General features: G+C 42.3%; 1 protein-coding gene across 4 annotated transcripts in view; it reads left to right on the top strand.

Annotated features, from left to right (window-relative positions):
* Nucleotides 1–23,543, top strand: part of Atp8a1 (ATPase phospholipid transporting 8A1) — a 221,849-nt gene that overhangs the window by 182,079 nt on the left and 16,227 nt on the right. For all 4 annotated transcript variants that reach the window (XM_040747152.1, XM_021229668.2, XM_021229666.2 and 1 more), the window contains 4 exons: nucleotides 794–872; nucleotides 4,851–4,912; nucleotides 9,901–9,957; nucleotides 11,092–11,199. In XM_040747152.1, coding sequence (XP_040603086.1) covers nucleotides 794–872; nucleotides 4,851–4,912; nucleotides 9,901–9,957; nucleotides 11,092–11,199 — 306 coding nt within the window. The remainder of the gene's footprint in view (nucleotides 1–793; nucleotides 873–4,850; nucleotides 4,913–9,900; nucleotides 9,958–11,091; nucleotides 11,200–23,543) is intronic.

Below are 23,543 nucleotides of genomic sequence, written 5' to 3'. Positions count from 1 at the left end.
TGTTTGCAGGAAGCCGTCTTAAATGATGAAACTACAGTTGTTTGGGGGCTCATAAAGATTCTGAGCAGTTTTCTATAACTCAATCTTTCACATTCTGTGACAAGTCCCGATGATGCCTGCTCTCCTATTCGTAATACACAAGACATAAAAAGTCATGGCTGTTAAGTGGCTGTGGTGATTGTCTGAAACTTGGTATTGACAGATGCTGAACAATTGTAAAAGCCTTTGATAAGTTCAGGCATAGTCGCAATGCTTTATTTTAATGAATATATCATCTAAATGTTAGACTTCGTCTTTTTTTTTTTTAACAATCTGTGCATGTGCATGTGTATTGCAAGAGAGGGAGCCAACATCATACATTTGTACCACAGAAACATTTGCAGAGTAGTGGGATAGGAAGCAGGGATGGATTTCCCAGTCATCGTCTTGTAAAGGTCTATTTTTCTAGAATTATGAAAAGAATTCCAGTGTAAGAAATTCCAGGATCTGCATTTGTTATAAGATTTTTTTTCCCCTTTAGCGGGCAGAAATTTAAACTTTTGATAGTGGATTTCTCCTTTTAAGTAGAAAAAAAAATCCAAGTGAAGCTGAAAAAACATCTTGAGAAACATAAAAATAAATAAATGACCCATGAACGTCTAAGGCAGAGAGTGTCTGTCAGTTCTATTAATTCACAGTGGTGGCCCCAGCAGAAACACATTCTGTGCGTCTAGCTCATAGATAAAAAGGGAGGTCAGAGGTCACAGCACGAGTTTATCGCAAATGGTTCTCATGGATTCTTGTTTTCCCTCAGGTTTTCTGGGTTCATTGTTTGAATGGCCTATTCCACTCAGTTATTCTGTTTTGGTTCCCACTAAAAGCCCTTCAGTACGGTAAGTAGAAAGGATACGAATGCCAAGAGGTGGCGTCTCACCATCTTAGGAAAGTAGCTCATTGTCGATGCGTGTTCAGAGTTATGGCGCTGTTTCCTTCTGTGGCATTTTCCTTAATCTGAAATGTTGTGCGTCCCAAAGTTATGCACACAGCAGACATTTTTATGATCCTTTAGGAGTCAAGTGATTTACTCTATGCAAAGCCCTTCTTTACCTCTCATGCTTCCCAAACTTGCAAACTTGAGAACCACCCCCCTTTGCAAGTGTGTGCTGTGTGGATAAGTGCTAAGTCTCATGTCATCTGTTTATTGTACCTTGAGGCTTATATAGAGCACTGCCAATTGAGCCCTATCAGTTGGGCTAGCGTTTTCAGGTGAACTTGAGCTGACATTTTAAATATGTTTTTCCCTTCATCCTGGAGTGTGTGCTTTTTTTTTCCCCCTCAGCTAGTTTCAAGGGAGTGATTTTATTCCATCAGTTTTGAAGGAGAGGATCATGGTATGTTTCCTATGTACATAAAAATGATGAAGTGGCCACTCAGGGAGGAAGGCTGTCTGTCATGCCTAGCCTGGTACTCTGAGTCCCAGGGCAGACCTCTTCCCTAGGGTGCTAAAGAAGTTGCTGGCTCTTCAGTGCTGCGCTCCAAGGCTGCAAGAATAAAAACGCTGGCTCATTCTGCACTCAAGTAGCTGTCAGTCCTTCCTAACAGGCAAACCCCACCACCTAGGAACTGGTGGTTGTTGGCATAATGCTACACTGCCTGTTCTTGTCCCCACATAACTCCTTTAAGCATGGGTTTCCAGAATGAATTTGATAAAACATCAACCAATCCAAGTACCTCAAGGCTTACCATGCTTGCAACAAAATCCTCCACCTCCAGAGGCTGTGTGTTCTCCCCCAGAGAGGCTGTGCCCAGAGAAGCTCTCTCAGGTCACCCCTGTCCCAAGCTGCGGCACTCAGTCCTAGGTCTGCACGTCGCTTGCCTTGCCTGGTTTGATGTTTTGGCCTCTCTGCATCATCTTTCTCCTCTAAGCCTCAACAGACTGAGGAGTGAGTTGGTTTGGTGATATCTGCGGTGCTCAAAACAGTGCCTGCCTTCTCATAGGTACCGAGTCAGCTGTAGTTGGATTACTGTGAAAGCATATGCGTTCCAGAGAAAGTGCTGGGCTCCTGCCCTAGCCAAGATTTTAATCCCCCTTTGTCAATTACTCAGGAAATTGTAACAGTAAACACTGCTTAATTTCAAGATCATGGGAAATAGTTTGTTTTCTTATTGAGGTATAATTAAGTTATTGCAACATTTACAGTTTCAAAATGCACCGTTCAGTGGTTTTCTTAGTATTGTCATTGAATTATGCGAATGTCACCATCATATAATGCCAAAGCCATAATGTGTTAGCACCCCCCCAGAAAGAAATCGTATGCCCATTACCAGTCGCTCCCTGATTTCCTGTAGGCTCTTCTTAGCCCTTGGAACCACTAATTTTTCTGTCTCTGTGAACCTGCCCATTTGAACGTGTCACATAAATGGAATTATGTACATAAACTTGGCTTTTCCACATTGCAATATCAATCAGTACTTCATCCCCTTTTCTGGTTAAATAATATTCCACTGTATAGATATACCATTCCTTAGTTCCACTAATCAGTTGATGTACATTATATTGTTTCTGCTTCATGAAGCAATCAAATACTGAAGTCCAGGGTGCAATTCAAGATATCCTGACCTCGGTCAAATCCACCAAGTAAAGTTAATTTCCAAAATATAAAAAATCAACATAAGAATTAAAAGCAAGATATCGCCAATCCATAAAGCTACTATTTCAACATCCTAAACTAGAAAAGGGAAATTTAATATCAAAAATAAGCCAAGCCAAACAGCATACAATATACTTTAGACATGCCAGATCTCTCATTGTGTTTTCCTGGGAAACAGTCCACATCAGCCGGCTTCAGCCCCGCCGTCCCCAGCAGCTGCTGCCTGGGGAAACTAAATCCAGACAAATCTCAAGGGCCCTTGGCTTTTTCCTTAAAGAACAACTTATAGGTAACACAGGCTTCGAGTTCCCAGTTTGACGTTGGGGGCATCATAATTGTTTCCCTTTTTCCTACTTTTAAGTGAGTACTAGGAGAGTGGGCGACTTGTTTTGCTTTGAAAGGATGGAAGAAAGAATTGGAGTCCATAAAAGTATATAAAACACAATAATCATTTTTAGTGAAACAGTTCCAGGAGTTGTCTATAAATGTCTTATAAAACTCAAGAGCTTTTGGAAGTCTGTGGGGTCAAAATTTGAGTATTTGATCAATTTTTTTGTAATAGTTTTTGTCTTTCTCAATTATTATATAAACACAGTGTAGGGCTTTGGTGAAAACAGTGGCAGTGAGGCTGGTCTTCTCATTCTCCACTGCTGTATACGTAGCTAGCCAGTTTCACTTAAGGTTGCCCTTAAAGGAGCTGTAGGCCAATGCTCTGATTAACCCTTGAACACTTGTGTGTTCGGTAGAGTTCCAGGAGACCAGACAGACAGACACAAAAGCACGGTGGCTGCTGTTCCGAGCTCAGTGGCTTGCGCTGTGGAAAAGGTGGTTCACTTCATGAGTCCAAGCCACTGGCTTCCACACGATTACAGTCTTGTGTGATGCCACGTGACCGGTGGATTTTAATGTAACCAAGTACACAGAGTTCACTAGTGGAGTCTCAAATTCCATACTGGCAACTGTCCTTTAAAAAAACAAAATCAAAGAACACCCTTACCTCTGGGGGGAAAAAAAGAAAGAAAGAAAAGAAAACAGCTTGTTAAGTTTTGATGTAGTATAAAAGAGTTATTGGAAAAGATTACCAAAATAAATATAGACACACCCATCATGAGTCCATGTATATCTCTACAAATCCTTATTTCTCTGAAATATTGTAACCAGGGTAACATGTGAGAGCCCAGCTGTAATCTGTTAAATTCTGGACATTAAGGAGATTAATGTAAAATAATGCCAATTTTCTCACTCACTTTTGTTTAGAAAAATAGTTGTTTTTCATAAAATGTGTTTATATGAGTTTGCACTGGGTTTATTACTGTTATTTTTGGATAAAATACAGACTTTTTAATGTTCTGTTTTAGTTTCTAATTTGGTAAATACTGATAGCTATAAAGCATGAACGCTGTAGAAAGTTCTGAGGATGCTCCATCATTTCTAAGTAAGTCCAAAGACCAGGAATGAAAGCCAGTAATTTGACAGAGCTGTCCAAGTGTCATTGCGTGTCCCCAGACAGCACATGTAACTTGTGTGAATCTGAAAACCACCTGAGTGGAGAGCCTCATGCTGCCTTTCGTAACAGAGCTGAGTTCACTGGGAACTGAGTGTCAGTGTCTTCAGCCAGTAATAGCGTCTCTTGGTTAGCTGCTATTCCTTCATCTGTAGTTATTTCTTGTTACTCATTCCTAGAATAACGAAAGACTTTAAATATACCCAAAAATCCAGCCAGGCCAACAAAGCCTCATGAAGCATCATGTGTGTGGGGTTAGGTTGGTACTCCCCGGTGTCTGAGCAAGGTTTTTCATGGATCCCTCTTGACTGCATGTTAGCAGCTTTATTGAGAAGGGTCCTGTGACTCTTATTGATGCTGTCACAGCACTCAGAACATCGCTTCCTGTCAATGTGCAGAACTTTAAGCTTTCCAAATGATTACGAGTTCAACGTTTTTGTGTATTTATTTTCACATAGTGGAGTCTAAGAATTGGTTAGCCAGTCAGATTTTCCACTTGGTGTTCAATTTGTGGCCCATCTGTAGCAACTTTGTGAGGAATAGCAGTGTGGTCTCAAAGATACACTTCATTTCTGGCCCCACCCCGAGCCTCTAGGTTCTTTTCATATTCAAAGCGACTAAGTTGCTTTCTCGGTTGTTTTTGTTGTGTTGTTTTGTTTTGTTTTTTGAACCTTCCTTCGCCTTCTTCCTAACTAGCCTCTCTTCTTTCCTTGCAGGCACGGTATTTGGAAATGGGAAAACCTCAGACTACCTGCTTCTGGGAAACTTTGTTTACACGGTGAGTTCAGCCCCTGGCAAGGTTTTGTCTAGAGCCAAGGCCTCTTCTCTCTGCCCCCTCTCCTGTCAGATTTAAATGTGTGCAGGGTGAGCTTAAGGGTCATGTAAGGTTTCCTTTAAAAAGGAAATAAGGCATTTGGAGCGTTGACAGCTTTCCATATAAGGCTTTGTTGGATTGGTTTTGTGTATTTGGGTTTTGTTGTTGTTGTTTGTTATGTTTTGAGACAGGACCTCACTGTGTAGCCCAGGCTAGCCTTCAACTCAAAGTCCTCCAACCTCAGCCTCCCAAGTGCCAAGACTGATGATCAGGCCCTGTGTACCACCACACTGGCTCTTTGTAAGTATGACTTGGATTCACTGGCTTTAGAAGGTTTCTGTCACTTCGATTTTCAGTAGTTCCTCTTTACTCTTACTAGCTATTTTCTCAATTTTTTTCTCATTTTTAACTTTCTCCTCAAATTTGTCCTACTGCCATCTATAGTATATTATGTTGTATTTGCCTTCCTGAATGTTACCAAACATCCTCAAGGAATTCTTGGGTGCATTAGAGTGAACTGGAGCTAAAGAAATCACTCAATGGTTAGGAGCACTTGGTTGCCTCTGTGGACCTGGGTTCAGTATCCAGCATCAATGTGATGGCCCTTAGTCATCTGTAACTCCAGTCCAGAGGGTGTTTATACTCTCCTCTGGCCTTGGCCGACACCAGGCACACAAGCGGCACACGTATATACATGCAAGCACATATTCAAACACACACAGTATTTTTTAATGAGTGATCTGCAGGCTTATGTAACAGTTGCCAAAGACCCACCAAGCAGTTCCCACTGCCTCTACGATGCCAGAAAGCACTCAGACCATTTTTCTGTTAAAACTCAAGAGGACTGTGAAATGCTAATGTCCGTGGTCACTCAGTTGAATCCAGACACAGTCATTTCAAACTGAGTTCTGCATTCTGTGACCAGCACTCTGTCTATTCCTTATATGCCTCACTCATTCACTCACTCACTCACTTACTTTTCAGCCTCCACATAGAGAAAGTATGGCCAACCAGCCATTGGTGTGGCTGACTCTGTGATAACAGTGCTCAAATGTCATTTTGAGCCTGAGAGTTTAGCTCAAAGAAGAATGCATTTCAGTTCCCAGCACTGATAACTAAAATATACAATTCTCAAGTGTCGGAATAATTGAATAAGAAGTTCATTTGCGTGCTGACTTGTTTGAACTCTCAACTTCACACAATGTAGAAGAGAGACTTAATTTTCTAGATCTGCTTGACCTATGAACATATCATCTATGGGGATTGCTAATTGAGTTGGGAAGACCCTCTGCTGAATGTGAGTAGCACCAGGTCATAGTCTGGGCTTTGCGTTGTATAGAAATAGGGAATTCCAGATGAATATTACACAAGCACACACAGAGACATGCATTTATTCCCTCTCTCTGCTTGACTGCGGATATGATTCCTCAAGGTCCTGCCTTGTATTCCCCATAATAATGACTGTAACCTGGAATTGTAAGCCGGGTCAAATCAAATGCCTCTATGTTGGTTATTTTCCCTCGTGGTGTTTTATCACAGCAGCAGAAGTTATACTCAGTTATCCAGAGGGGTTCAGGTTTGGGAAAATCTTCTAATTTCTTTCCACCCGTGCTCTCCCATGAAGGAATAAAAGAAAAGCACAACCATATTTGAGAGGATGTTTCTCTTATAGCATGAATGCCAAAACAGAACTGTGTATATGCTTAACCTGGTAGCTGGAGATAAGCCATAGTTCATATTTTGACTGCCTCTTGGGGACACGCTTTAAAGTCTCAGGTCTCAGGAATAGTGCTTTTCTTTCATTTTGTCATTTATTAGAAATTTTACATAGCTTAAGCTAACTAATATTCACTCATATGAGTTTGATGTCTGCAGATATTAATCATAATTTAACAACAGATATCCTGATGAGAAAATCCAACTGTACCCACCTATATCTTAACTTTCAACCTGGCTCAAAAATGTCTAAACATACACTGTCCCCAAAACCTGAAAGTAGGGTTGGACACTAAGGGCATTGGCAGTCACCAGTCCTAGGCAAGAAATCCATTTCCGGTGCTACGAGGTAATCCTAATGCCCAGAGTTTCCTTGACTTGTGATGTTTTGGTTTTTTACATGTAGTTATAAATAGATCATCATAATATGAGTGTTGATCTTAGTGTTCCATATTCCATGTTGTAATTAAAATCAACCTTGTGATGAAGATGTGCTGGTTTTTCATCACTGCAGACAAATATCTGCACAAAACATCTTGGGAGAAAAAGTTCATTTGCTCACAGTACCAAAGATGTCAATCCATCATGGTGAGAAGATAGATGATTGATCTTGGTTGCCAACTTAACACACTTAGGAAGAGGAAATCTCAAGTGAGGAATTAATTGCCTCCATCAAATGGCCCGTGGACATGCTGTGGAGCATTCTCTTGATTGCTAATTGATACAGTGGCGCCATCTCTGGACACATGGGCATGAGCTGTATAAGACCTGTAGTTGAATGTGAACCTAAGAGAAGTGCCTCTGGTCTCTGCTTCATTTCCTGCCTACGGGTTCTTTTTGTTTGACTGGTGCATTGATTGATTGATTGGTTTGGTTTGGTTTTTCGAGGCTGGGTTTCTCTGTATAATAGCCCTGACAGTCCTGGAACTCGCTCTGTAGACTGGGCTGGTCTCCAATTAACAGAGATCTGCCTGCCTCTGCCTCCTGGGGGCTGGGATTAAAGGAGAGCAGCACCACCTGGCTACCTACAGGTTCTTGACGTGTTCCTGCCCTAACTTCACTCTACAATAGACTGTAACCTGTAATGAAATAAACCCTTTCCTCCCCGGGTTGCTTTTTGTCGTGGTGTTTATCACAGCAACAGAAAACAAACTATTAACAGAAATTGGTACCAGAAGTAGGGCCTTGCTAAACCAAACTTTACCATGTTGTTTGTGGAGAGTATTGTAGAGCTTCAGGCTGGAAATGACAGTGAAGCCTGACTTAGGAAGTTTCAAAGAGAAGTTTGAGCCCCTTAAAGACTCTCAGGGCCTTTAGTATAATATTTTGAATTGAAAATCTGCAGTTTCTGGGCAGCTGGAGCTGAAGAGTTAGCTGTGTTTAACAAGAGGACCAGTGCTACAGAAGCAAAATCTTTGCTTTGCTGGCACAATCCAACAATTGATTCTGGTCAGTAGGGGCTGGAAACATGCAACAGTGATTAATAAAAGACCAGCATCATTGGGGTGAAATCTTTGAGGAAGTATTTCTTCCGGGTCGGTGCACAGTGCCGGACCAATGTAACCGACTGTAGAACTAGGTAAGGGTCTCCCATGTGGTTCTGATTTTGAAGGCAGGAAGGATCATGGAGAGTGGCTGAGGCTTGGCAGTATGTGAGAGGACTAGAGTCTCCCTGAAGAGGGACCGGCAGAGGTCATTGTTCAAAACGCAGTCTCGGTTGCAGTGGAGACCCCAGGATTGAGGAGTCATGGAGAGAAACTGAGGCTTAGCACAGGAAAAAGGCCATTGATGAATGTATACCTTGAGTCACAGTCAAAAACCCAGGATACTGGAGATGCCACGACTCTGAGATGACCGCCACAAAAAAGAAAGAAAAAACCCAGAACAGGGGGTTATAGTAGGGTGGAGACACTCAGACACTCACACTGTGACAGCCACTAAATAGTAGGGGAGAGAGAATGCATACATACACGCACCTGCTTCCTCCCTTCCCTCCCTTTTTTCCATCTGGGCCCTCACCTCACATGGGAGGCACTCCCCTCTCTCAGAGGGAGATTTCCTATAGAGGGTGCTTTCTGGAAATGTCCTCACAGACAACCCCAGTGTGGACTGCTCTGTCTCCTAGGTGCCTCTCAGTCCACTCATGTTGACAGTCAAGATTAGTCTTCACAGGGAGGCAAGTTTTGGGATGAAGAAACTGAATATACTGATGCATGAACTTGCCCCACTTATTAACCAAAGCAGCTCATAATCTGACACCAAAACAGGTGTATCTAACCATTGCAGTGTTGCTAAGAGAGATACAGGAAAGTCAAGGAAGCTTTTGTTTCAGAATTACCCATTGTCTTAATCAGAGTTTCTGTTGCTGTGATCAAACACCTTGACCTAAAGCAGCTTGGGGAAGGAAGAGTTTATTTCACTCATGAGTATATATCACTGTTCATGATCAAAGGATGTCAGGACAGGAACTCAAACAGGGCAGGAACCTGGAGGCAAGAGCTGATGCAGAGGCCATGGAGGGTGCTGCTTACTGCCTTGCTCTTCATGGCTTGCTCAGTCATGGAACCCAGTGCCACCAGTCCAGGGGTGGCCCCACCCACAATGGGCTGGGCCTCTCACCATCAATCACTTGTTAAGAAAAGGCCCAACAGGCTTGCATATAGCCTGATCTTATGGAGACATCTTGTCCATTGAGGTCCCTCCTCTTAGATGACTTCAGCCTGTATCAAGTTGAAATAACATTAGCCAGGACTCCCATATAATCACCACAAATGGTGTGTATTTCAAGAAGTGGTTGATTCTTGTAGCCTACATTTGCATAACTATACTTACATAAAGTTCCAGAGTAAAGACTTAGGTTCCTAAACATCTTAGTTGTTTACTTCTGTGATGTATCTTTAAAATCCAGAAAGTGAGCTTTTAGTGAAAAAGATTCAGTTAAAAGAAGCTTGAGACATAAGTACTTGCTATTCATGAGTTGTACAGAGTACAGACAGCAGAGCCTTCGGTAGCCTCCTTGACAGACTCTGAAGCTGTGAATGTGAGCAGAGACAGGAGAGGGCAGCAGGACATGCAAATGACAACTATCATCATGTCCTAACGAGCACCACTCAGCTGATCCACGAGTGTGATGAGCACATGGCTCATTTAATTCATACCTGTTTGTCACTTGATAGATTATGATACCGATGACACAATATAGAAGACGAAGTAACATTTCCCCTTTCTGTTTTCAGTTTGTAGTGATAACTGTGTGTTTGAAAGCTGGACTGGAAACCTCATATTGGACATGGGTAAGAATATCTCTAGTCACATGTCTCTGTATTACAAAGCCTGCAGTTATTGATTATGGTGCATTAGGGCATGGAAGGAGGAGAAGTAGGGATTGTGGATTGAAGACACTGAGTCAGGTGAGTTTATTACTGAGACCTCTCGAGCCTTTACCTTAGTATTGCACATTCTTACCACCTCACACAGATGGAGACTTTCAGGCTTACCATGTCGTAGAACTGGTGTTCCCTAGGAAACCTGTTTGGAAAATAATTCTGATGAACAATAAAATTAGTGAGATGTAGCAAGCTATCTTGTCAGACTATCTTTGGATCACTAGTCCCCAAATAAGGACACAGAGATGTATTCTTAATTATGAAAGCTTGGCCTTTAGCTTAGGCTTGTTTCCAACTAGCTTTTATGACTTAATTAACCTGTATTTTTTTTTCATCTACATTCTGCCACATGGCTTGGTTACCTTTCCTCATTATGGTGCATCTTACTTGCTCCAAGTCTGTGGGAAATCCCACCTAGATTTCTCCTCTTCCTCTCCCTCTCTCTCTCCAGAAATCCCACCTATCTTCCCCCTGCCTAGCTATTGACCATGCAGCTCTTTATTGAACCAATCAGAAGGTGCCTTGGCAAAAACACATCTTCAGGGTGTACGAAAAGATTATCCCACAACAGTTAGAGATCTGTCCCCCAGACACTTAAATGAATGCACAGTCTGTATAAAACACATTCCGTTTGCAACACATTAGTTTCACAGCCTGGCAACTTCCAGGTAGAGAGACTCACTAAAGACAACAAAATTAGAGTTTGATGCCCAAGGAGGGAAGTTGGAACAAGAAATTTGGATGTGACACCCGTTGACCTCTGTGTAATTCTCTCTGGCGTGTCCAATGTCTTTGGGAAAGAACATGCAGAGCAAAGAAAGATAAAGGAGAGTGGAAGACAGCGGCGGATAAAAAGGATAGATGTCAGAGCAGAGAGCAACGACAGAGATTATAGGATGAATGCATACAGTTATAGCACAATTTCGGGAGGTGGTGTTTTTCTGAATTTAATGCAGAGCGGAAGGGAATCTGCGACTGTTCAGTAACGTCTGTGTGCTTGACTGGATGGGAGTGTCTTGACACAGATTTCCTTTCTCACAGTTCAGCCACATTGCCATCTGGGGCAGCATCGCTCTCTGGGTGGTGTTCTTCGGAATCTACTCATCTCTGTGGCCTGCCATCCCCATGGCCCCTGATATGTCTGGAGAGGTAATGTATGCTAATGACTCATAACCCAGCAGAACCTTAGAAGTGGGTATCGTTAATGAACCTTCATCCTACTCAGCATGATTTCCATTTTGTGGGTCTCTACTCAACCACACTTGACCACCCTCAGTTGCCACAGGTGGGAGAGATAAATCTCCAAGCGGTATTTTAAACTTCAACGTTTAACTTAAATCTGACTTATCCTTTCATAAACACAACTGGACCGATAAAATATGGTTGTAGGGAACTTGAATCTTGTCACAAGTACCCATATAGAAGATGCCATTTTAAAATTAGACTATAAATCCACAAGTGCATTTAGGATAAGAGACTTAGAGAAATGGTGTGGCTCCTTCTTTGGGACAATCTGTCATTCCTTCTGTTGTCTCTTATTCCAAAAGGGAGTTAGCCATCACTATATTAAATGCACTTTTCAAGTTGTCTTAATATCATCAGTTTGACTCTTGTTTTGAAGGAATTGAGCCACGTGACATCTCAACCCTTATCATACTCTATTTTCAATTCTGTCTTTCAGTTTCTTCTTACACTAGGAGGAATTGAGTTATTAGGTGTTCATAGGGGAGTGTCAAAAGATCCCCTTTCCTTTAGAAGAGGGTCCAGCAGTAGGAGGGTTTATGATTTCAATTGCAGGAAATTTGACATAAAATGTATAAAAGAAAATGTGGAAAACATTTCGGGATTTCCTGTGACCTCACAGTAACTTGCAAATCAAGGTAATGTGAGCCCTGTTGTGGGCTGTTGTTTCGCCGCATGCACAGGAACCCTCTCCAGTGGTTTGTATGTATTCCCTGCCTGTAAGTCTGCCCGAGTACCTTTCACTTTTGACAGTCTGGTTTATAGATCATTTTCATGACGTTTGATCTGACAGCACCCTGCTTTTTATAAATTAACAGAATGCAGACACTAAAAAAAATGGTAAATTTATTAGAGAGGGGCATTATATACTATTATGGGAAAGCCAGACGCATCGACAAGCATTCTTGTCCCTGTCACATGTGAGGGCATCTTTTGAAACATACACACTGTAAAGCCTAGAAAGTTTACAGAATGTTTTAAAGAGAGTTGAGAGAAAGGTGCAAATGGGCCTACTCTTTGCCTTGGTTTCTGAGTCTTACTTCCTGAGGTGAAAAACGTTCCATGCATGTGACTATGTGTGTCTCCGATCTCTGATGATGCTGTGTGGGAAACCCAGTTCTGCTGTGTCCCTGTGTGGCAATGTCTGCCTGAACCTGCTTTTTTCCCCAAGGACGATTCGAACTGAGCCTCTTTCACTGCCCATTAAGTCCACTTCATTTACCTTATTTCTTGGTGTTTATTTTATCTTCAAAATGAGGACCACAGAAGATTTTGAGATCCCGATCCTTTAAGCAACTGTAGCCAGTGGGTCTGATGACAAGAACTGAGTTTTTGACCACCTACTTCTAGGACAAGTGTAAAGTACGGTTGGCTTTTAGCCAACCACACATAATTCTGCCCCTGCCTGTAGAATTCCTGGTATTACCCAAACACAGAACTTAATATTGTCTCTTGAGATGCACGGCAGTGCTCTGTTTAATTCAAAGTGAAGTGAATGTCAGTACTCCGTCACGATTTTGTTCCCTTCGTGGACAGTGGGGACTGCTAATGGGAGTTCTGTTTCTTCCTGCTTCATGACTACTGCAACTTTTAGTAAAGTATTTACATAGCTGGAGCTTCCTTGAAAACAAAAGGACTGGATTAGTTCAGCTGAGGACTTTACTAGTTTGTCCAAAACATGTCAGCTTCACTTATCCAGAGGAAAAAACTGATTTTTTAACATTAGGTTGCACTTCAGTGCTTGTCACATGTTTTAATGTGTGTGTACATGAGTGTATGTGTGTTCAAGTGAACTTCATCTCCAGCTAAGGATTTGTCAAACATAGGCGGTGTCCATTTGTTTCTTGAGCAGCAGAGTAATAGAAAACCCTATTTGTAACATGTCATGATAAGTACAATCATTGGTTGTATTAAAACACTAATCACTTCAGAAATAAATGACTTCTCTTGCATGTGAAATTTTACAAATCCTAAAATTTTATGTTTAAATTGAGACTATATACACATAGATATAAAGTTTTTGTTCTTTTGCCAATGTTTTATATGTATTGTAGAGCTGTGCAGAATTGGCTAGTCATCTTATTTATTCACCTAACTTCCATAACACAATCATTGCAGCACATATGGGGCAATACATCTTTGTAGGTAGCAGCAGTCAACACCGGCTGGCTTAACGTGTGCTGCATAATATACATAGTGAAACACTGCCCAGAGCAATGTCCAGAATGTAGGGATAGTTCACAGAACACCTGACACAGTATGTAGTAACTTTCTGTCACCAGCAACAGCAAGGTCATAAGTGTCTGATTCAGGGACTCTATATGCCCTACCATTCTGTCCTTCTCTGTCTCAACAGCACTTCCTTCCAAGGCTAAATTTTGTACATCGGTGTCTTAGTTTCTATAGCTGTGAAGAGATAACATCACTGCGCCAACTCTTATAAAGGAGGATATTTAATTGGGTGGCTTACAAAGTTAGAGGTTTAGTCCATCATCATGGCAGGACATGGTGGCATGTAGGCAGACATGGTGCTGGGGAGGTAGCCGAGAGTTCTACATCTTGCAGGCAACAGGAAGTGATCTATCTCACTGGCCGTGCTTGAGCATATGAGACCTCAAAGCCCACCCCGACACAAACATACTTCCTCCAACAAAGCCACCCTACTCCAACAAAAACACCACCTCCCATTAGTACCTTTCCTTCTGGGGGCCATTTTCCTTCAAACCTCCATAGTGTGTGGTTCTTTTGTTTGGTTGGGGTTTTTTTTGTTTTGTTTGTTTTGTTTTTGTTGCTGCTGCTACTGAAAAGTTTAATATAGGTGGTCTCCAAGGTGACAGAACAGAAAATTATATGAGCAGGCTTTGGAAGCTGAGGCACTCTGTGGCCTTAAAGGGACATTGGCTGAAAAGAGGAGCTACTCCAAAAGACAGCCAAGATCTGAGAAACACTGTAGTACCAGGTGTTCACTCACTGAGGAGACACAGCCACAGTTTAAGATGGGGCCTGTCATACACTTCACAGTCAGAGTGGTCCAGTCCTCTCCCCAAGGTTCTGAGCATCCGAGTGATCCTTGAAACCCAGCCTCTTCCTGTGCCCATAATTACCATGCACTCAAATATCTGTTCCATTCACATTTCTTCACTGACCTCTTATCCCCACTGTATGATGGCTTTTCTGCTTATTAACCATTGAAGCTTAACCCTCATGTAGTACCAGTATCATAGACCAAACCGTTAGTCTTTATTTCTGTGTGTGTTCCATGACGTGGCCAACGGGTTTCTGCATGTAGCGTTCCGATCACCAGCTGTCCTTGGCCACCTTTGTTGCTGTTTGGAGGGTTGTTTTACACAGACCAAAGCTTCTTTTCCTGCACACTTGCAGAAGGATCATTTGCACGTGTCAGAGAATTGCTCACCCTCCACTGACTCCTCATTGGTGGTTCTTGTTGGTGGGTAGGGTGTTCCCATATGAAAATATTCTTTCATGGCTTTACACAGTGTCTCCAACACAGTCCTGCATCCCCGCCCATAATGATGATCAAATGATAATGATTAAAATTACTAAAACTCTATTTTTAAAAAGGAATGACAACATTGGTGGGAGAAAGTGGATTCTATGAGGTTAGACCATTGGAGGGAAATTTTTAAAAATAAAGAGAAAACAGAGCAACAAGGTTGGCTACAACTTTAAATATTACTGTTTTCCTGGCCTCTCACAAATATGGTTGTGATTTAAGAGGGCAACTTTTTTCTTCAGACCTGACTTGTATTTTTTTCACACCAGGACAACAGTTTATGGGGTAAGGCGGCCCCGGGGGAAAGCGCTGTGTCATGTAAACATAGACCAGCCTGCTTTTCCGACTTGTCTAGATGATGGCACTGGGTAATTTTTGGAATTTCCAGTAGAAAATGTCTTAGTCAACAAGATTAGTAAACCAGATTTAATTGAAAAAATATATATAAATATATAGAAAAGTAGCTATGTCAAACACTATCAAGGCTCATTTCACATCGGGATTAATACCACAAGCTAGGTTGCAAAAGAAAAAGGACAAGAAAGAAAAGAAAAAAAGAAAAACTTTTTAAATTTATTATGGCTTTGCAGACACACACTGTAAAGTGCCCCCTCCCAGCACCATCTGTTTCTGCTCTCCCTGGCCTTGGGGACCTATAAAACTACTGAAGGAAATTGAAGTTAGGGAAAGAGCATGTGTTTTACAGAATTTCAGATCTCTTGATTGAGGTTTGTAAAGTCCGTCTGAAAAACAGTAAAAATTTTTGTTGGGCCCTTTGGTGTCACCCCCTAGGAAAGACATTCATGAGCTGCAGCACTGATAAGATTTCCTAAACGGCACTGTTGCCTATTTCCAACATCATAAATCATGCTTCATATGAGGAATTTCCTGGTAAAAATAGTCCTTATCCATCTATCAGCTCTTAATTACTGGACAGCAATATAATAACTTATTGGTTGTAGGGCTAGGGCTCCTGAAATGGGGCAGGGTTCTTAATCTGAGATTACTGTGTTAAGCCAAGTAGCCTGGAGGGAACCACTAGCCTAAACTCCATCAGATGTTCATCAGTGAGCCAAGGACAATTGCCAAGCCATCTAGTAAACATGCCATCCATCATAGTCCCCATGTCCTTGACAGTGAGTGAGACGACTGGTGGGTTGCCTCTTCCAAGTCCTGCTTGTTCAGAGAAGCCTGTCTAGAAATGCTAAATCAGAAGAAGAGATGTGAACACAGCAAGCATCGTTCTGATCCGGGGCCTCAGCACACTTTAGAGTGGACACACTCTCATTAGAGACGTGACATTGCACTTTGTAACCCCAGAATCTTTTCCTCCCGTGCAGACCAAGTGTGGAACTTAGTCCAGGCTCTGTCTTAGGAAGCAGAGAAAAGAACTGGTCCTTGCCCGTAGGTGGTCTCCTTGCTGATGACGCAGAGGTGATGCTGTAGCTGTGAGCCAGATGTGGCCTGCCCAGGCAGCTAACAAGGGCAGAGAGTGCAGCGCGTGACAGAGCTTTAGAAGTTCTTTAGAGCGGTTTCTCCGCATTCTTTCTTACGTAAGTGGGTTGGGGGACTTAATGTGTCGGTTACTTCTCTAAGTGATAAGTTAGTGGCAGTCATTTTATAAAGTAGAACATACTGGGGGGGAAAAGAGTAAGGGAACAGGATAGAATGCATGCTCAAGAAGTGTTTTTGAAGCTGGGACAGTTAAGCTGCAACTTAGATGCCTGTTGGTTGAAAGAAAATACATCTCAGGATCAAGAAAAGAGCAGGTATCTGTGGTTTAAGGCTGTGGTGGTTGAAGGAAAATGACCCCCAAAAGGAATGCAGTACGAGGAGGTGTGGCCTTGGGATTGGAGGAAGTGTGTCACTGTGGGGGTGGGCTTTGTGGTCTCCTATGCTCAAGATACCACCCATTGTGTCAGACCACTTCCTGTTTCTTGTGGATCCAAGATGTAAGAACTCTCAGCTCCTTCTGTAGCAGCGAGTCTGCCTGCAGGCTGCCTTGCTTCCCACCATGACAATAATGGACTAAACCTCTGAACTGTAAGCTGCCACCACAATTGTTTTCCTTTATAATAAGAGTTGCCTTGGTCATGGTGTCTCGTCACAGCAGTAGAAACCATAAATGAGACAAAGGTCTTTCTATTTAGAGAGTAAGAATATTGAACATTGAGATAATGCACCTTTCTTACACAATTTACCCAGTAACAACATAACACTTTCAAAAGATATTTCTCGTAATAAAAATGTTTTGTTGCTAACCTCATCCTCATTTTATGTTGTTTTTGCATTCTTAAAATAGCACAGCAAGGAAAACTGAAATAAAACAACAACTCTGTCCCTAATTACTTTTACTCTTCTGGGAACTGTAGTCCTAGAAAGCAGCATGTCAGAGTCACACAGTTCCCAGCCTTCCCTATGGCATTTAGGAAGCCTACTCTTTCATGACACTTTCGGTATACATAGCTGTATAAACAGACTTTGCTGTTTGGAGAAAATTAACTTCTGATCCATCCAGTGCCAGCTAGCGCCTCCTTTTTTCTTCAAACATCTTCCTTACAGATTCATTTTTCACATCATCTACTCTGTGAGACGTTGGAGATTCGAGAGTTTCTTGCATGGCACTCTAGTGTCACACACTAGGGGCCTTAACTGCTGTCCAGCCCCTCCCCAACTCTAGAATTCTCCACAGAGAAGTGAAAATGCTATGTCCTGATGTCTGCTTTGCACACTTTCTAAAATCTGTCGTTTGTTTGTTTGTTTGTGATTACCCTAGCAGTAAAGGGTGATTTTGTTCGTTTGTTTTGTTGTCTCTGAGTCATCAAGAGATGCTGGAAATAATTGCAAACATATTAGGGTTTATCCAAAACACCCTTCTCCTATTTTCTGGATGTTCTGCCCTGTCTATTTTTATGGAGAATGTAATAATTCATCTCCCACAAGAGCCCAATTCAGTTTAACTCTGCCAGAATTTATGGAGTGCCTGTGTGCCAGGTCCTACAACGGCTATCATAGATCCAAAGTTCACAAGCAAGTATGTTCTAGTATGTGTGGAGTAAATGGACAGAGAATCTCATGCAAGCTGCTAAGGGAGGGAGCTCTTGACCCTATTGCAGCAGAAGGTTTCTGAGGGTGTCCAGAGGATCCATCCTCAGGACGGAAGGAGGGTCTCCAGGGCAAACACCTCCACAAACACAAGATTTAGTATTGTTAAGGCAGAGAGACCTGGAGAAGCTCAAAATAGCTGTTAAGGATAAACCAGACCACAGATAGTTACCTGAATGTGATTAGCACCATTTCCTTAACCCACAACAAATAACTGACGGTGGGTTGCACAGTATTACAGAGAGTACCAGAAGGCCCTCCCCCACCCCAAGAAAAAAAGATTTGGATCAGGGAAATGGAGAAATAAGTGTTAGTAGTTCCTAAGTCATGGAAAACCTGTTTTATATATCCCGTAACGTGATTGCAGATGTGTGTACATTTATTTCAGCTGAAATAGGTATCAGAAGATGTTTCTTAGTGATGGGTGCCAGAGCATAGAGCTGGCATTCTTTTGTGTCTTTAGATTTTTCTCAGAAGGAAGCTCTCAACCAGACTCCCCAAACCATTGGCCACTGGAGAATCTCAGTCAAGTCCTTATCTCTAAGGGGAAGTTCATAAGAGCTTGGCGTTCATTTTTAGTTAAAGTGCAAGGTGGCAGACTCCCCACTGAGGGCCATCTCGGTGACTCGTGACCCACCCCAGTGCATCACAGGCTGTCACCATAAAGGTACCTTCGAGGACCTACAGGTTCAGAGCACAGCTCATTGATATCTGATAGCTGTTGATTGTGGAAGACTGATAGGTTCCCAGCATCGAGGCAGACACGCTAGTAAAGGGGATGTTAGCATTCTGTGCATACAGAATTTATGCTTTACTATAAAAAAAAATAATGTGCATGTTAAGTCATGTATCTCAGCTTCCAAGGTAGCAAAGATATTTTTGGCTCTCGGGTTTGATGGACCAGATCCTTCCAGGCACTGAGTGGAGTGACCGAGAGTGAGATCTGTAGCAGAAAAGCCCCGGTGGGGGACTGAGGTTGGGTGGGATGGGATTGAAATTGAAAAAAGGCCACACACAGTACACTTTTCCCAAAGAAATGTGTAACTGTTACTGTAGGCAGAAAAGGGAGACGCCACAGAGGGAAGAGCCAAGAAGTCTCATATGCAAAGAGTATACCTGCAATTTGAAGCTAGCCATGGAAATAGTTTGAAGATGATGTTTCCTGAGGTTAGTAGATGCATGATGAAGAGAAGAGAAGAAAAATAAACTCACAACATACAACCTCAAAAGAGAGCTGGGAGCTGAGGATTTGAGTTTTCCCCTCACAGTACAAACCCCCGAGTGTGGAGGGCCCAGCTCAGCCAGAAAGCACAGTTAACTTCTTTGGTTGGAACCAATTGCTTTCTAACCAAATCCTAAGAAACAGAATATGCTTCTGCAAAAAGCCCAAAGACACAAGACTTCACTCACCACACCAACGAGGAGTGTGTGTGTGTGTGTGTGTGTGTGTGTGTGTGTGTGTGTGTGTGTTTATGCCTGTGTGTGTGTCTGTGTGTATGATGAAATTATGAATGAATACATTTAAAACAAATTTTTAAAGTCACAAGCTAGGGGCTGGAGAAAGCAACACTAGCCCTGAGCTTGATTCCCAGCACAAACAGCTCTAACTACAGCTTCAGGAGATCTGATGCCTGCTTCTGGCTCACACAGACACAGATACACATAAATAAAAATAATAATAAATAAACCTATTTTTAAAGGAAAAAATATGTCTTTTCTGAAATTGCAGTCTGGCCTAAGAAAATAGTCCTCAATGTGGAAAAGGACAAACCAAAAAGACCTGACCAAAGTATTAAAACGATTCATGATGTTTTGCTCTTTAAAAAATTGAAATTTTGGGGCCAGGCGTTGGTGGCACATACCTTTAATACCAGCACTCGGGAGGCAGAGGCAGGCGGATCTCTGGTTCAAAGCCAGCCTGGTCTACAGAGCGAGTTCCAGGACAGGCTTCAAAGCAATGCAGAGAAACCTGGTCTCAAAAAAAGAAAAGAAACAAAATAAAAAAATAAAATTCTTAGTTAGAATTTCTTAATAACTTAAGTAGCTTGAAAATCGTGAGGAATGGGGCAAACAGCAGCCCACATGAATGGCTAATATTAGTCCCACTGATTTGCTGTCCTCATCTGTGTGCTGGACTTAGAGCAGTTTATGCACTTAACAGATTCGCTGATCTGGTTGCTGTGGTGATGTGGTGATATCTTGCTTGTACAAATAAAGTCTGTCTAAAGAATGGAGTTTGCCACTAGCTAACCATAGAGGTCTGAAGGTCTGTACAAGATATCACCACAGGAATATAGCTCTGAAAAGAAAGGGTTTGCCCTGAACCTCATCATTAGGGGGGTAGAGGGACATAGATTGACAGACAGACATAGTGCATGGTGACGTCGGAGCAAGCTTCAGGGTACTCAGGGCCATGGAGCTGATGGGGCTCTGAGCATGAACCCTCCTGCTATAAAGTTGCATGGGTCTTTGTGACCCCCAAGGCCAGCAGAGTAGTGATTCCCAGGGAAGCAAAAGGCAGTCAGCTCAACACAATTAGGTAGTCTGTATTAGTTCAAACGTCTCGAGTCTGTTCCTGAGTAGTCTATTATAGGCATATTTAAGCACAGCACAATTTGGTAAAAATTCCTGGTGATAATTAACTCAATCCCGTGTACATAATAAAGCAAAGTAAGCTAAATAAATATGGGGACAAGACTACATCAAAACTCTTTGTAAGGTGCGTGTGATCCATTCCATAAATATGGGTTCTAAGACTGACCGAGAAAAACATGGTAAGGGCATAAGGGATGGTCTGGTGTGGTCTCAGTCACACAGATAACACCATGGTCACCAGACTGTTAACCATGTCAGCTACCAGCCTTCTGGGTGAATAGCAGGTTATGTATCCCATCCTTTGAAGGAATAATCTGATGTGGTTAGTATTTCCAGGTTCCCTAGTGTTTATCTGTGAGCACAAGGACCCCTGTGCCTCCTACAGTAAGTGTGTGTGTGTGTGTGTGTGTGTGTGTGTGTGTGTGTGTGTGTGTGTGTAGTTTAAATGAAGTTATACCACTTGGTTGACGATGCTCAACCCAGGAGCCATATATTATGTAGCAAAACGTCTTGTGCCAGTACATGAAAAGTTGAGTTACTGGTGAAGGGAGTCTAAGAGGCTACCAAAACATTCTGTGTTATTGCAGTTGCCCTTGGATTCCTCCCAGAGACTGAAAGTGAGTCCTTATTGCTGAAGATGCCATGCACCTTGCATGCAGAAGGATCCAAACTGGCTGACCTGAAAGCCTCCTCCCTGAGGACTAACTTCCTTAGTACCAGAAGGTGCTATAGGAGCTGCCAAGGGAGGAGAGTAGCCAGTATCCTGCCTAGCTGTAGCACCCATGAAACACAACAATGACCAGCATGGCAAGGTGTCCCTAATGGTGCAATAGCGGCACTGATCTTTCTCTTTACTCAAGGCTCTTCCAAACAATCAGTTTTCTGCTCATTACATTCTGTGGGCAGGATCTTGAAGAGCATACATAATATTCCCTCATATGGAAATACATTTACTCAACCAGCTGCAGAGTGACCAGTTAGCTGTTGCTATTCACAGCAAATACCTGTGTTCCAAGCCTTGGAAAGGCGTTGCAAGGTCCGCCAGCGGGTTGGCAAAAACAGACTGTTTAGTGGGGCCCAATGGGCTCTTTACTCCGTCTTCCCCATGCCTTGCTTAAGCCGCCACGCGCTTGACTCTGAGGCTGTGGTCACTTCACCATACCTGGGTCCCTGGGGCCTTGTAGGACTGGTAATCACAAATGGATTCATGCGACGCTAATATATACACAGAAGCTGGGTGGAATTTGACACATAGTGCAGAAACTGAGCTATCAAGTCAACAGGACTGAGTGTTTGTGTCACCATCCTTTCCCACAGGCTAATACATTCCAAGGGGGAATATGAATTATTACAAGTGTCTGTTGACCTGCAGCTCTCCATACCTACAACTGTGATGGTGCATTTTTTAAAAATTTGATTTAATTAGTTTTTTATGACTGCAGAGTATGGCCGTGTCACTGATGACATGACTTGGTATGGCTTTTGAGAACTCTTTCTGGTCTCACGTAGGAAGATGAGTGGGCTCTCCTTATGACCAGATATTATTAGCACAGAACTTTAGGCATTTGAGAGAGAGTCATTCTCCAGCATGCCTTACCTTGAACATGTAGAAGTTCTGTGTTTCTGTGAATCTATTCCTTTGGAAGATTTTCTTCCCCACTATAGAAAGCCTGTTTAAAAAAAAAAAAAGCCTTATCTAGATGGTATTACTTCTTGGTTTTCACTGTTGTATCGGAGGGCTGTGGATTGAAGTCTGGCCTCCAACACAGCACATAGATGGGGCATCCACTGAGGACTAGTCCCAGGCGTAGTTCTTAGGAATTTTTAAGATTATCGCTAACATTAACTTGCAACTCCTTTGGGTTTATATTATTTTCTCTTACAAAAAAAGACTGAGACAAAAGGACAAAGAAAGGGAGGGAGGAAAGAAAGGACTGTCTGTCTGTCTGTCTAAGTTGTAAACCAGGCATGGTGCCATGTGCCTGTAACCCTTGCACTGAGGAGGTAAAAGTAGGTAGATAATTCCAGCCAGGGTTACATAGTAAAAACCTTTTCTCTAAAAAAAAGAAAAAGAAAAAAACACCAAATTTTGTAGCACTGTTTTCTTAATAACCCCCCCTATAAAGGTAGTATATAATGATTTCTATTTTCTCCATTTCCTGTGAGCAAATTTATGTGAGACTGAGGTGCTTAAGCAAGACCCCTCCTGTTAGCAAATCTTTAAGGCTGAGACTTTACTTATGATCAGTTATGTTGACTCATGCTATTTGTTAGCATTGGATAAGACAAACATTCATGTGTATGTATGTGTGTATGTATACATTTTATATTTTTATATATAGTGATCAAAACTAAAATTTATAGATTGGTTTTCACTTAACCTGATAAGAAAAAAACCTCCCTTCCTTAAAGCTCATGGGACAAATCACTAGAAAGAACGGGAGACGAGACTCTTCTAAAGAATTCCAAAAATCAAGATAAAGACAGGAGAACGCATCAATAATAATAAATGCAGCCATGTTGCCCTGAGGGGTTTCATTCTCAAACCCACTTGATAATTTAGGAATCACTCTCCTTGGAGTCTTGGTGGCTGTCATGATCACTTGCAGACCAAGTCAAACGCTGTGTAACCCCAGCCCTGCTCTGGTTGGGGCACAAGCGTTCTCAAATGTGCTTTTCTTTTGAAACCATCTTTTTGAGACTACGGAAAAGTGTGTGTGCCTTAGCATGCCTTACCAACCCTTCTAGTCAGTGATGGCCAGAACTTTGCGGCTAAGGGCTGCAGGCAGGCCGGCCGCAAGTGTGAGTTCTCCATTCTGTAAGGCTGAGTGCAGACAAGCTGACTGTGAAGGTGCTCTGTTGGTGTCCCCACTGCAGGTCAGAGATAAGCTGCTCCTGGTCCTGTGTCTCCAGTGGGCTAGCTGCACAATAAGCTGACGTCTTCTCAAATATTCTTCTGCAGGTTTACTTGAAAATTTCAGAGCACTTCCCCAGCTGGATTGTGTTTCCCATTAGAGTTAGAGCTGGTTTATTTTGA

This window comes from Mesocricetus auratus, unplaced genomic scaffold, assembly GCF_017639785.1.
Source record: "Mesocricetus auratus isolate SY011 unplaced genomic scaffold, BCM_Maur_2.0 Super-Scaffold_100006, whole genome shotgun sequence".
In the NCBI taxonomy this organism is placed as follows: domain Eukaryota; kingdom Metazoa; phylum Chordata; class Mammalia; order Rodentia; family Cricetidae; genus Mesocricetus; species Mesocricetus auratus.
Note: the sequence above shows the minus strand (reverse complement) of the source record. Positions and strands in the feature narration are given on the sequence as shown.